Source organism: Drosophila ananassae, chromosome XL (assembly GCF_017639315.1).
Source record: "Drosophila ananassae strain 14024-0371.13 chromosome XL, ASM1763931v2, whole genome shotgun sequence".
NCBI lineage: Eukaryota > Metazoa > Arthropoda > Insecta > Diptera > Drosophilidae > Drosophila > Drosophila ananassae.
In genome coordinates this window covers 4,506,145-4,517,987 of record NC_057931.1, presented here as the reverse complement: position 1 = coordinate 4,517,987, position 11,843 = coordinate 4,506,145, and the positions used below count along the sequence as shown (strand labels likewise).

Genomic DNA, 11,843 nt, shown 5'->3' with positions numbered 1-11,843 from the left:
GATTTCGATTTTTCAAAATGTTTTTTGTGAATATCTCGGCCATTTCGCTTCCAATCCTAGATTGGGAGGGCTCAAAAAATGCGTAAAAACAGTCTCCACCCGCCTGGCTAAAAAGTATGGGTATTGGCCAAGTTAACACCATGGGAAAAATGTTTTTGGCCAAACATTTAATTTTTAATTAGTTCCTTAACTTATATCTCGGATAATCCTTAACCGATTTTGGAAGGGAATACCATTTCGGAATCGGGACTTCAAGGTCCTTTGAACTGTTTCAAAAGTTTTTACATCAAAGGACGTTTTATCCTTGAATTTAAACAAAATCAAATGTATTTAGAATTCACTATCGGAAAAATTTTTGTTCAAGGACACGAAGGATATTTTGATGAAGATCGAAGGATATCAACGTCCTGATCTCAAAATGGTAACCCGCTTCCAGATCGGTTGGGAAACAGCCGAGATATACATAATCGAAAAAACAGGAACTTATAAAAATATTCCTTTTTGGCCAATTTTAACATTCCCACGGTGTTAACTTGGCTAACACCAGATTGTGTTTGCCAGTCGATGCGCCTTATTTTTGCGCATTTTATGACATATCACGATCCTGGATTGGATGCGAAATGGCCGAGATATTCACAAAAAACTGTTTCAGAAAATAGAATCCACCTACTGGCCATTCCTGTTCGCCTAGTACTTCGAGCCTGGTAGCGGCCCAAAATTGAAAAATTTTCAGCCACAAAAATGTGTGACGTCACGGATTGGGCTGCGATCCGTGACGTCACCACTTGGTGGTGACTTGGCTAGACTGGGTTGTGTCTTGGCTGAACCGGTTAAAGTAACCGGTTTAACGGTGGATATTTAAATTTCGCGGGGGCGGGCAACTATTTTTGAATTTGAAAATTTAAAAAAGCCTGGGTAGGCGCGGGCGGGATCTATTTTTGAATTTGAATTCAAATTTAACGGATCGACAAGTGGATCCTGTGTGGAACATATGTGGATCCTTTACCCAAGACACCCCCCAGTGTGACGTCACATGTAGAGGTTCAATCCGTGACGTCACGGACTTTTGTGGCTGAAAAATTTTCAATTTTCGGCCGCTACCAGGCTCGGAGTACCAGGCCAACAGAAATGGCCAGTAGGTCGATTTCGATTTTTCAAAATGTTTTTTGTGAATATCTCGGCCATTTCGCATCCAATCCTGGATTGAGATGGCTCAAAAAATGCGTAAAAAGAGTCTCCACCTGCCTGGCTAACAAATGTTGGTATTGGCCAAGTTAACACCGTGGGAAAAATGTTTTTGGCCAAACATTTTATTTTGATTAGTTCCTTAGCTTATATCTCGGGCAATCCTTAACCGATTTTGGAAGGGAATACCATTTCGAAATCAGCCCTTCAAGGTCCTTTGAAATGCTTCAAAAGTTTTTACATCAAAGGACGTTTTATCCTTGAATTTAAACAAAATCAAATGCATTTAGAATTCACTATCGGGAAAATTTTTGTTCAAGGACACGAAGGATATTTTGGTGAAGATCGAAGGATATCAACGTCCTGATCTCAAAATGGTAATCCGTTTCCAGATCGGTTGGGAAACAGCCGAGATATACATAATCGAAAAAACGGGAACTTATAAAAATATTCCATTTTGGCCAATTTTAACATTCCCACGGTGTTAACTTGGCTAGCTCCAGATTGTGTAGGCCAGTCGATGCGCCTTATTTTTGCGCATTTTATGACCTATCACGATCCTGGATTGGATGCGAAATGGCCGAGATATTCACAAAAAACATTTTGAAAAATCGAAATCGACCTACTGGCCATTTCTGTTGGCCTGGTACTCCGAGCCTGGTAGCGGCCCAAAATTGAAAATTTTTCAGCCGCACAAGGCCGTGACGTCACGGATTGAACCTCCACATGTGACGTCACACTCGGGGGTGTCTTGGCTAAAGGATCCACATATGTTCCACACAGGATCCACATTTTAACCCGTTACATTTGAATTCAAATTCAAAAATAGATCCCGCCCGCGCCTACCCGGGCTTTTTCAAATTTTCAAATTCAAAAATAGTTGCCCGCCCCCGCGATATTTAAATATCCGCCGTTACTTTAACCGGTTCAGCCAAGACACAACCCAGTCTAGCCAAGTCACCACCAAGTGGTGACGTCACGGATCGCAGCCCAATCCGTGACGTCACACATTTTTGTGGCTGAAAATTTTTCAATTTTGGGCCGCTACCAGGCTCGAAGTACTAGGCGAACAGGAATGGCCAGTAGGTGGATTCTATTTTCTGAAACAGTTTTTTGTGAATATCTCGGCCATTTCGCATCCAATCCAGGATCGTGATAGGTCATAAATTGCGCAAAAATAAGGCGCATCGACTGGCCTACACAATCTGGTGTTAGCCAAGTTAACACCGTGGGAATGTTAAAATTGGCCAAGAAAAAATATTTTAATAAGTTCCCGTTTTTTCGGTTATGTATATCTCGGCCATTTCCCAACCGTTCTGTAAACGGAGTACCATTTCAGAATCAGGACATCAATATCCTTTGATCTCCACCAAAATATCTTTTGTATCCTTTAACAAAAATTTTCCCGATATTAAAAATTAAATGCATTTGATTTGGCTTGATTTCAAGGATAAAACGTCCTTTGATGCAAAAACTTTTGATGCAGTTCGGAGGTCCTTAAAGGTCTGATTCCAAAGGGGCAAACCGTTTCAAAATCGGTAATGGAATGGCCGAGATATAAACAAAGGAAGTAATAATAAATTAATTTTTTGGCCAAAACCATTTTTTCCACCCTGTTAACTTGGCCAATACCAATATTTTATTAGCCAAATTGGTGAAGAATACTTTTGCGCATTTTTTGAGCCATTCCAATCCAGGATTGCATGGGAAATGGCCGAGATATTCACAAAAAACAGTTTGAAAAATCGATATCCACCTACTGGCCATTTCTGTTGGCCTGGTACTTCAAGCCTGGTAGCGTCCCAAAATCCAAAAAATTTTCGTCGCTAAAGTCTGTGACGTCACGAACTTTCTGTAAACGGTTATTGCACATATCTTGGCCATTTCGCATCCGATGTTGGCCAAGTTAAGACGTCATCGTGCCTGCAAATAATCCCCATTGAATAAGCCACACAGGATATTTTTTAAAATGTTTTTATTTATAATAAGAATGTTTTAGGTTATACATGACATACTCTAACTACAACCTTACGATAAATATATTGCTTAGTTCTGGATACGCTGAGCTTGCAGCACACTTATGGAATGTAGAGTTGCTGTCCTGTCCGACGAGGCGCAGCGGAGTCCTTGATCGGGCAACGGGCATGATGCGAATGTGCGTATTCTCGTAGTCCATTGTTGACTTCCAGCTCGTCTGTACGATCTTCCGTGGCAGCACATTCGTCCTGTTCACCTGCGGGAATAGAAACCATGAAAACTCATTTTGGTTTCCCTCATATGGATATTTACTTACCCGACAATGAAACGGTACCAGCTTGGGACACATCCTCCCAGTCGCTTCCATCGTCACACCTCCGCGAGTTCACATCCGTCCAAGAGATCTTACACGTTCACTGCGCAAATCCGTGGGAATTTAAGCCTCCAGATGATCTTTAGGCCAATCTTGTAATGTTTTCTAGGATCATTCTTATTAGTTTGTTCATTAGTGCCGATCTCTTTCAAAAGCTCTATTTTGTTTTGCTTATCGATATCAGGAATACCAGTCACCGATATTACTGTGCGCCTGGTCCTGCAAAGAAAATATCGATAAGTCGAGTCCAATATCGTAACTTCGGTTCGAAACCCGGCTAAAACATAAAAAATTTCATTTTAGGTTTTTCAACTACAATTTACTTATTTGGGAAGCAATTTGAAGTTCCCTGATCACAGAATGGTATCCTTTTTTAAGATCGGATACGAATTGGCTGAGATATGCACATCGGAAGGGGCCAAAGTGGGGATACTGAGGAAAAAGCATCATTTTAGAGGGGTACCCCTTGGGAAAATATCGAAAAATTAAAAAACGACATTTAAGCAATGTTTTGAATGAGGAAAGGAGGTACTTAGTTCCCTGATCACAGAATGGTATACTTTTTTAAGATCGGATACGAATTGGCTGAGATATGCACATCGGAAGGGGCCAAAGTGGGGATACTGAGGAAAAAGCATCATTTTAGAGGGGTACCCCTTGGGAAAATATCGAAAAATTAAAAAACGACATTTAAGCAATGTTTTGAATGAGGAAAGGAGGTACTTAGTTCCCTGATCACAGAATGGTATACTTTTTTAAGATCGGATACGAATTGGCTGAGATATGCACATCGGAAGGGGCCAAAGTGGGGATACTGAGGAAAAAGCATCATTTTAGAGGGGTACCCCTTGGGAAAATATCGAAAAATTAAAAAACGACATTTAAGCAATGTTTTGAATGAGGAAAGGAGGTACTTAGTTCCCTGATCACAGAATGGTATACTTTTTTAAGATCGGATACGAATTGGCTGAGATATGCACATCGGAAGGGGCCAAAGTGGGGATACTGTGGAAAAAGCATCATTTTATAGGGGTACCCCTTGAGAAAATATCGAAAAATTAAAAAACGACATTTAAGCAATGTTTTGAATGAGGAAAGGAGGTACTTAGTACCCTGATTACAGAATGGTATCCTTTTTTAAGATCGGATACGAATTGGCTGAGATATGCACATCGGAAGGGGCCAAAGTGGGGATACTGAGGAAAAAGCATCATTTTAGAGGGGTACCCCTTGGGAAAATATCGAAAAATTAAAAAACGACATTTAAGCAATGTTTTGAATGAGGAAAGGAGGTACTTAGTTCCCTGATCACAGAATAGTATACTTTTTTAAGATCGGATACGAATTGGCTGAGATATGCACATCGGAAGGGGCCAAAGTGGGGATACTGTGGAAAAAGCATCATTTTATAGGGGTACCCCTTGAGAAAATATCGAAAAATTAAAAAACGACATTTAAGCAATGTTTTGAATGAGGAAAGGAGGTACTTAGTTCCCTGATCACAGAATGGTATACTTTTTTAAGATCGGATACGAATTGGCTGAGATATGCACATCGGAAGGGGCCAAAGTGGGGATACTGTGGAAAAAGCATCATTTTAGAGGGGTACCCCTTGGGAAAATATCGAAAAATTAAAAAACGACATTTAAGCAATGGTTTGAATGAGGAAAGGAGGTACTTAGTTCCCTGATCACAGAATGGTATCCTTTTTTAAGATCGGATACGAATTGGCTGAGATATGCACATCGGAAGGGGCCAAAGTGGGGATACTGAGGAAAAAGCATCATTTTAGAGGGGTACCCCTTGGGAAAATATCGAAAAATTAAAAAACGACATTTTAGCAATGGTTTGAATGAGGAAAGGAGGTACTTAGTTCCCTGATCACAGAATGGTATCCTTTTTTAAGATCGGATACGAATTGGCTGAGATATGCACATCGGAAGGGGCCAAAGTGGGGATACTGAGGAAAAAGCATCATTTTAGAGGGGTACCCCTTGGGAAAATATCGAAAAATTAAAAAACGACATTTAAGCAATGTTTTGAATGAGGAAAGGAGGTACTTAGTTCCCTCATCACAGAATGGTATCCTTTTTTAAGATCGGATACGAATTGGCTGAGATATGCACATCGGAAGGGGCCAAAGTGGGGATACTGAGGAAAAAGCATCATTTTAGAGGGGTACCCCTTGGGAAAATATCGAAAAATTAAAAAACGACATTTAAGCAATGTTTTGAATGAGGAAAGGAGGTACTTAGTTCCCTGATCACAGAATGGTATACTTTTTTAAGATCGGATACGAATTGGCTGAGATATGCACATCGGAAGGGGCCAAAGTGGGGATACTGTGGAAAAAGCATCATTTTATAGGGGTACCCCTTGAGAAAATATCGAAAAATTAAAAAACGACATTTAAGCAATGTTTTGAATGAGGAAAGGAGGTACTTAGTTCCCTGATCACAGAATGGTATACTTTTTTAAGATCGGATACGAATTGGCTGAGATATGCACATCGGAAGGGGCCAAAGTGGGGATACTGAGGAAAAAGCATCATTTTATGGGGGTACCCCTTGGGAAAATATCGAAAAATTAAAAAACGACATTTAAGCAATGTTTTGAATGAGGAAAGGAGGTACTTAGTACCCTGATTACAGAATGGTACACTTTTTTAAGATCAGATACGAATTGGCTGAGATATGCACATCGGAAGGGGCCAAAGTGGGGATACTGAGGAAAAAGCATCATTTTAGAGGGGTACCCCTTGGGAAAATATCGAAAAATTAAAAAACGACATTTAAGCAATGTTTTGAATGAGGAAAGGAGGTACTTAGTTCCCTCATCACAGAATGGTATCCTTTTTTAAGATCGGATACGAATTGGCTGAGATATGCACATCGGAAGGGGCCAAAGTGGGGATACTGAGGAAAAAGCATCATTTTAGAGGGGTACCCCTTGGGAAAATATCGAAAAATTAAAAAACGACATTTAAGCAATGTTTTGAATGAGGAAAGGAGGTACTTAGTTCCCTGATCACAGAATGGTATACTTTTTTAAGATCGGATACGAATTGGCTGAGATATGCACATCGGAAGGGGCCAAAGTGGGGATACTGAGGAAAAAGCATCATTTTATGGGGGTACCCCTTGGGAAAATATCGAAAAATTAAAAAACGACATTTAAGCAATGTTTTGAATGAGGAAAGGAGGTACTTAGTACCCTGATTACAGAATGGTACACTTTTTTAAGATCAGATACGAATTGGCTGAGATATGCACATCGGAAGGGGCCAAAGTGGGGATACTGTAGAAAAAGCATCATTTTATGGGGGTACCCCTTGGGAAAATATCGAAAAATTAAAAAACGACATTTAAGCAATGTTTTGAATGAGGAAAGGAGGTACTTAGTTCCCTGATCACAGAATGGTACACTTTTTTAAGATCGGATACGAATTGGCTGAGATATGCACATCGGAAGGGGCCAAAGTGGGGATACTGTAGAAAAAGCATCATTTTATGGGGGTACCCCTTGGGAAAATATCGAAAAATTAAAAAACGACATTTAAGCAATGTTTTGAATGAGGAAAGGAGGTACTTAGTACCCTGATTACAGAATGGTACACTTTTTTAAGATCAGATACGAATTGGCTGAGATATGCACATCGGAAGGGGCCAAAGTGGGGATACTGTAGAAAAAGCATCATTTTATGGGGGTACCCCTTGGGAAAATATCGAAAAATTAAAAAACGACATTTAAGAAATGTTTTGAATGAGGAAAGGAGGTACTTAGTTCCCTGATCACAGAATAAATAACCCTTTAAATAAATGTTTGTGATTTTAGTGTTGGAAAAATCAAACAAGTGTTTAAAAACGTCAATAGAATATCGATAATCTGGCGTCCTACTATCGATACTCTAGTGCTTCAAAGCATATGGTCAATAACATCAGCCGCTCAAAACTTGCCAAGTTCTATATGAAATCTAATAAATATAAGCAATTTTTTTTTATTCTGCTGTCTGAAAACTCATATATGATAGGTATCTTTGACTTCCCTCAATCCCCTACTATCAAATGTACCTGGAAATCCTCAAGACACCAACCCGCAGGCGACCCACAGTCCAAGTCACATGTTAAAATTAAATCTTTATTGCGCCAAAATGCGCTCTCCTAGCCTAGCAAAAAAAAAAAAAGGTGGTTGTTTGGGATAAGAACAAAACGCATCACATGTCCAGGTGCCATTTGAGTGACTGATCCTCTAATTTACTGAGATACACACGCACAAGTAGCACATACACTTGGTTGTTTTTAAATTTGTGTATTGGTTACAAAAAAAAAAAAGATGTAGCTTCAATTGTTGACATCGGCTTGAGCGGCTCTCGCCCAGAACACATTTTATTCAGAACGCAACATCTTCTCCTTCTGGCGCTGCAGCTTCTTCTTGGACAGCTTCTTCTTTGCCGGCTCGTCGTCGGTGGCCTTGGACACAACCTCCTCCTTCTCGGTGAGGATGACCTCGACGTGGCATGGCGACGACATGTAAGGGTTGATGCGACCGTGGGCACGGTACGTGCGACGACGCAGGCACTGGGCACGGTTCACCTGGATGTGCTGGACGACCAGACGATCAGCATCCAGACCCTTGCAGTCAGCGTTAGCCTCAGCGTTGCGCAGAAGCTGGAGCAGGAACTCGGCGGACTTCTTGGGCCAGCGACCCTGTGTGGTCTTCCACTGCTTGGCCTGGGCACAGCGACCGACGCCACCGTTGAAACGGCGGAAGGGAACGCACTCCTTCTGCTCGATGACAGCCTTCAGGAAGCGCTGGGCACGACGCAGTGGCATGCGCTTGATGGCCTGAGCGGTCTCATGTGTGTTCTGCAATAGATGATAGATAATAGACTCTATTAGCTATATATTTTAAGGGTCAATTGGAAAAATATATCGCTCTCTAAGAGCACATTTTGTACCAGGGTACAGGTAGAGACGTGACCATTGAGGGATCTAACGCCGCTGTTTTACAATGGTTGGGGTTTAGTTTGGGCACAGCGTTGCCGAGTAACTGCATCCAATGGCAGTCACCTGGTTAATTGGCTATGCCCACTATGGTTCTACAGGAGAGAGTGGTTTACTTAGTAAGTTTAAACTATAAAAATACATATAACAGGGCCCTAAGGATGTTTTAGATTTCAGATTAATACTTTAACAGAATTTTAAAAGCATTATTAGTAATTCATTATACATTTTAGATAGTTCTACAATATATTAGCTTTATAATTACAATTCTTTGGCTTTTTCATTGAATATTTTTAACAATTCTCTTTAGAATGTATATTTACAATGGTAGTGTCTTTTGAATACAATTTTAGATAAAATAAACTAAGTAAACCACTTATACTCTTTTTAAAAGTTAAATTGCTTTCTTGATTGCAGACATGTGCCAGGCTACAGGTAGAGACTTGCTCGTGGAGAGAATCAAGCCGCTGTTTTAGCAAGGCTGTGGCTTCGATTTGGCATCCAAAGCTAATCAGTGATTGTCCACTAAAGAACACAACCACCTTAATAAGCTAGAATGCCACAAGTGGAGGAGACCAGTGGTGTGATTATAAATTGTTGAAATGTAGACGAGATTTTAGAAGAGCGCATCCGGAGGAAAAAAAAAGACACCGCTCAGCTGATGAACTCGCCGGTTGATTCCTCTAGCAGCGATGCAAAAGCGAAATGCTGCTGGGTCTGGCAGGCAATCACTGATTTAAGCTGCAGGAGAACATGAAACCTTCCGGTCATCCTCCGATTTGTTTGTTGTTTCCAACTGGATACGGTTCTTACCTTGAAGTGCACACGTAGATTGGGGCCGCGCGCCTTGCACGACTTGGCCACGTTGTCTGATTCGCGGGAGTAACGGCCCATAGTTCAAAATCTGCAATAGATTCAAACATTCACCATTAGTGTCACCATAAACAACAACAAAAAAAATAAGGTAGTGTCACAATAAAAAAAAGAAAACACAATTTTCCGGCCATTGCGGCAAGCGTTGCTCTTAAATTCGCCATGCATAGACATACAAAATCTATTGGCTTGGTTATTTCGTTTGTTTGGCTCAGAAAACGCTTGCGGCTGCGGCGATGTTTGCGAATTACACTTGGCTTTCGTTCACGAAAATGGGGTTCAATTAAAAGACCCAGAAAAGCCACATGGGAGCGTGCGTACCTTGCCGAATCGAAGTTGAAAAGAAAGAGACCAGAGTGGCCAAAACAAAGATACCAGAGGGCGCGAAAAGAATGTGACCAGATCGATTTAGCCGCGGTATCTATAAAATACCAGATTTGGGAAAATATCGATAAATAAATACTACTGAATAAATGGGCAGCACTGAAACTAATTTAAAATTCCCTTAGTGATGATATTTTTAAATATTTTTTCTAGAAGCGGGCATTTTAATTTCCCTTAGAGATGATATTTTCAAATATTTCCATCGTAGAGATGGGCATTTTAAATTGTAGATGGCGCTCCAATTTCATTTGGCGGCACATTTAAAAAGACGCTATAACTTTAAATGTAATTTATTTCCTAGTTTTAAGGTATTTTTTGTATAGATTGGTGGAAAAAGAGATTCAATTTGTGCAAAGCATGCATATATGAATAAAGAATCCATCATATGCTCCAATTGCCATAGTTGTAGGCTTTTTCCAAGTACATCCATATGGCTGGCCTACGCGCGCTTTCGCACGTTTGAATTTTGGATAAAGAAAGCAAGCCAATAACAAATGAATAAAAACACTTGTCATAAGCGAGACGAGGCATTCCCATCGAATTATTTCCTTCCGCAGAACATTCTTTTCGTGAACAATTCGAGGTGGAGCGCTTTTTTGCGCGCATTTCGCAGTCACTTGCATCAATTTGGCATGCCGAGTGGCAACTTGTAGCAGCCACAAGTAGCAGGCAGCTCTCTCTTGTCTCTCTTGTCGTAGAACGCTAGATATTCATTTAAGCTGATTTCATTGTGGCCGGACTCGTTTCTCGAATCTCTTGATTACAATTTCTGATACTTACAATGCAAATTAATTGAATTATTTAAATTTGCCTGAAAGTGCCTGGAAAAAAAAGCTCTTCCCTGTTTTCGTTTTCGTTTTTCTTTTTCTATTCTGTGATACTGAATCATAGGGCAATGCCACGCCCACTTCACATGACTGTACTTGAGGAAAACATACATATAATACTAATAATAATAATAATAATAATGATAATGATGATAATATAACTCAAACGAAGAGCACTTGAGCGCAGCATCGCACTCATAAATCCAATCCAGTAGAGAGCTTGGGGGGCATAAGAGGATGAGATTTTGTTTCTGTTGCGGTTAGTGATCCAAAAGAATCCAAAAAAAAAAAAAAAACAGAAAAAACAGATCCACCTAACGTCGCCAACTGAGACAAATCTAATTTACATGATCGCTCGCATTATCGTCCATTGTATTATAATCATTCTGATCTGCGACGACGACGTCGACATCGACCTCTGCTGCTGCTGCTGCTGCTGATGCTGCCGCCGCCGTTCCCAGTTCTTTATATTGTTGTTGTATTTGGTTTAGTTGTTGTTACTAGTTAGTATTTGATTTCTGTTTTTTTTTTTTCAGAATTTTTTTATTTTTTTTTTTATTATTTTTTTTGTTGTTTTTGTGGCGAGTTCAGTGGTTGGCGCTTCCTAAGTGGATGACACTCAAGCTCATTGAGCGCTCCATTGTGGGGGAGACGGTATATAGTGGGTGGATGGGTGGATGGGTGGCAGGTGGCTTGGGCGGCAGGGAGCAGGAGCCCACCCTCTGCCGACGTCGCTGCCGTGCTGCACCTAAGCACCCATAGTAGTAGTAAACATAATACAACAACAATAGGAGAGCTCAGCAGCGCACTAAACAATGCGAAACATCTGAAATTCGTACATTTTCAGTTTTAAAGTTCAAGCCGCGACATTAGCACACGAAATCTGCGATTATCCGATTGATCCGACAAAAAAAAAATTTATAGAAATATAAATATAGATAAAAATTAACAATAAAAAAAAAAAATAGTAAAGATATATAAAAGAAAGGCAATTAAAAAAAGCAACTAAAGCCAAGTGATTCTGGCCATTACCCAGGCCTTTCCAATCCAATTTAAATAGCTTCCGAAGCTGTAAAGTTTTCAGAGCGTGAAGAGCTTCAATATAAAACAATTAAGATTTAAAATCAAATAAAAAACAAAACAAAAATCGAGAAAATCGAACCACCAAGGCACCTGGCTAAAAAAAAATACCAAATTATAAACACATTTCAAGTCGAAAGC

The 11,843-nt window shown here is 40.2% G+C and overlaps 1 protein-coding gene across 2 annotated transcripts; it reads right to left on the bottom strand.

Annotated features, from left to right (window-relative positions):
- Window positions 1-7,755: 7,755 nt before the first annotated feature.
- Window positions 7,756-9,820, bottom strand: LOC6504110 (60S ribosomal protein L17). Of its 2 annotated transcripts, none has more exons than XM_001964163.4 (3): window positions 9,733-9,820; window positions 9,352-9,442; window positions 7,756-8,400 (listed from the first exon to the last, which is right to left on the bottom strand). In XM_001964163.4, the coding sequence occupies exons 2-3, from the start codon at window positions 9,430-9,432 to the stop codon at window positions 7,921-7,923; spliced, it is 561 nt and encodes a 186-aa protein (XP_001964199.1). In that variant the 5' UTR covers window positions 9,433-9,442; window positions 9,733-9,820; the 3' UTR covers window positions 7,756-7,920. The 2 variants fall into 2 exon arrangements, with proteins under 2 accessions (XP_001964199.1, XP_044572689.1); XM_044716754.1 differs by having other exon boundaries at window positions 9,663-9,751.
- Between the last annotated feature and the right edge of the window lie 2,023 nt (window positions 9,821-11,843).

What these genes read in the sequence shown, in the direction of transcription:
- LOC6504110 (XM_001964163.4), bottom strand. Translation starts at nt 9,432, where the DNA reads ATGGGCCGTTACTCCCGCGAATCAGACAACGTGGCCAAGTCGTGCAAG. An exon ending in ATCTACGTGTGCACTTCAAG is followed by an intron (nt 8,401 to 9,351) that starts GTAAGAACCGTA and finishes CATCTATTGCAG; the next exon opens with AACACACATGAGACCGCTCA.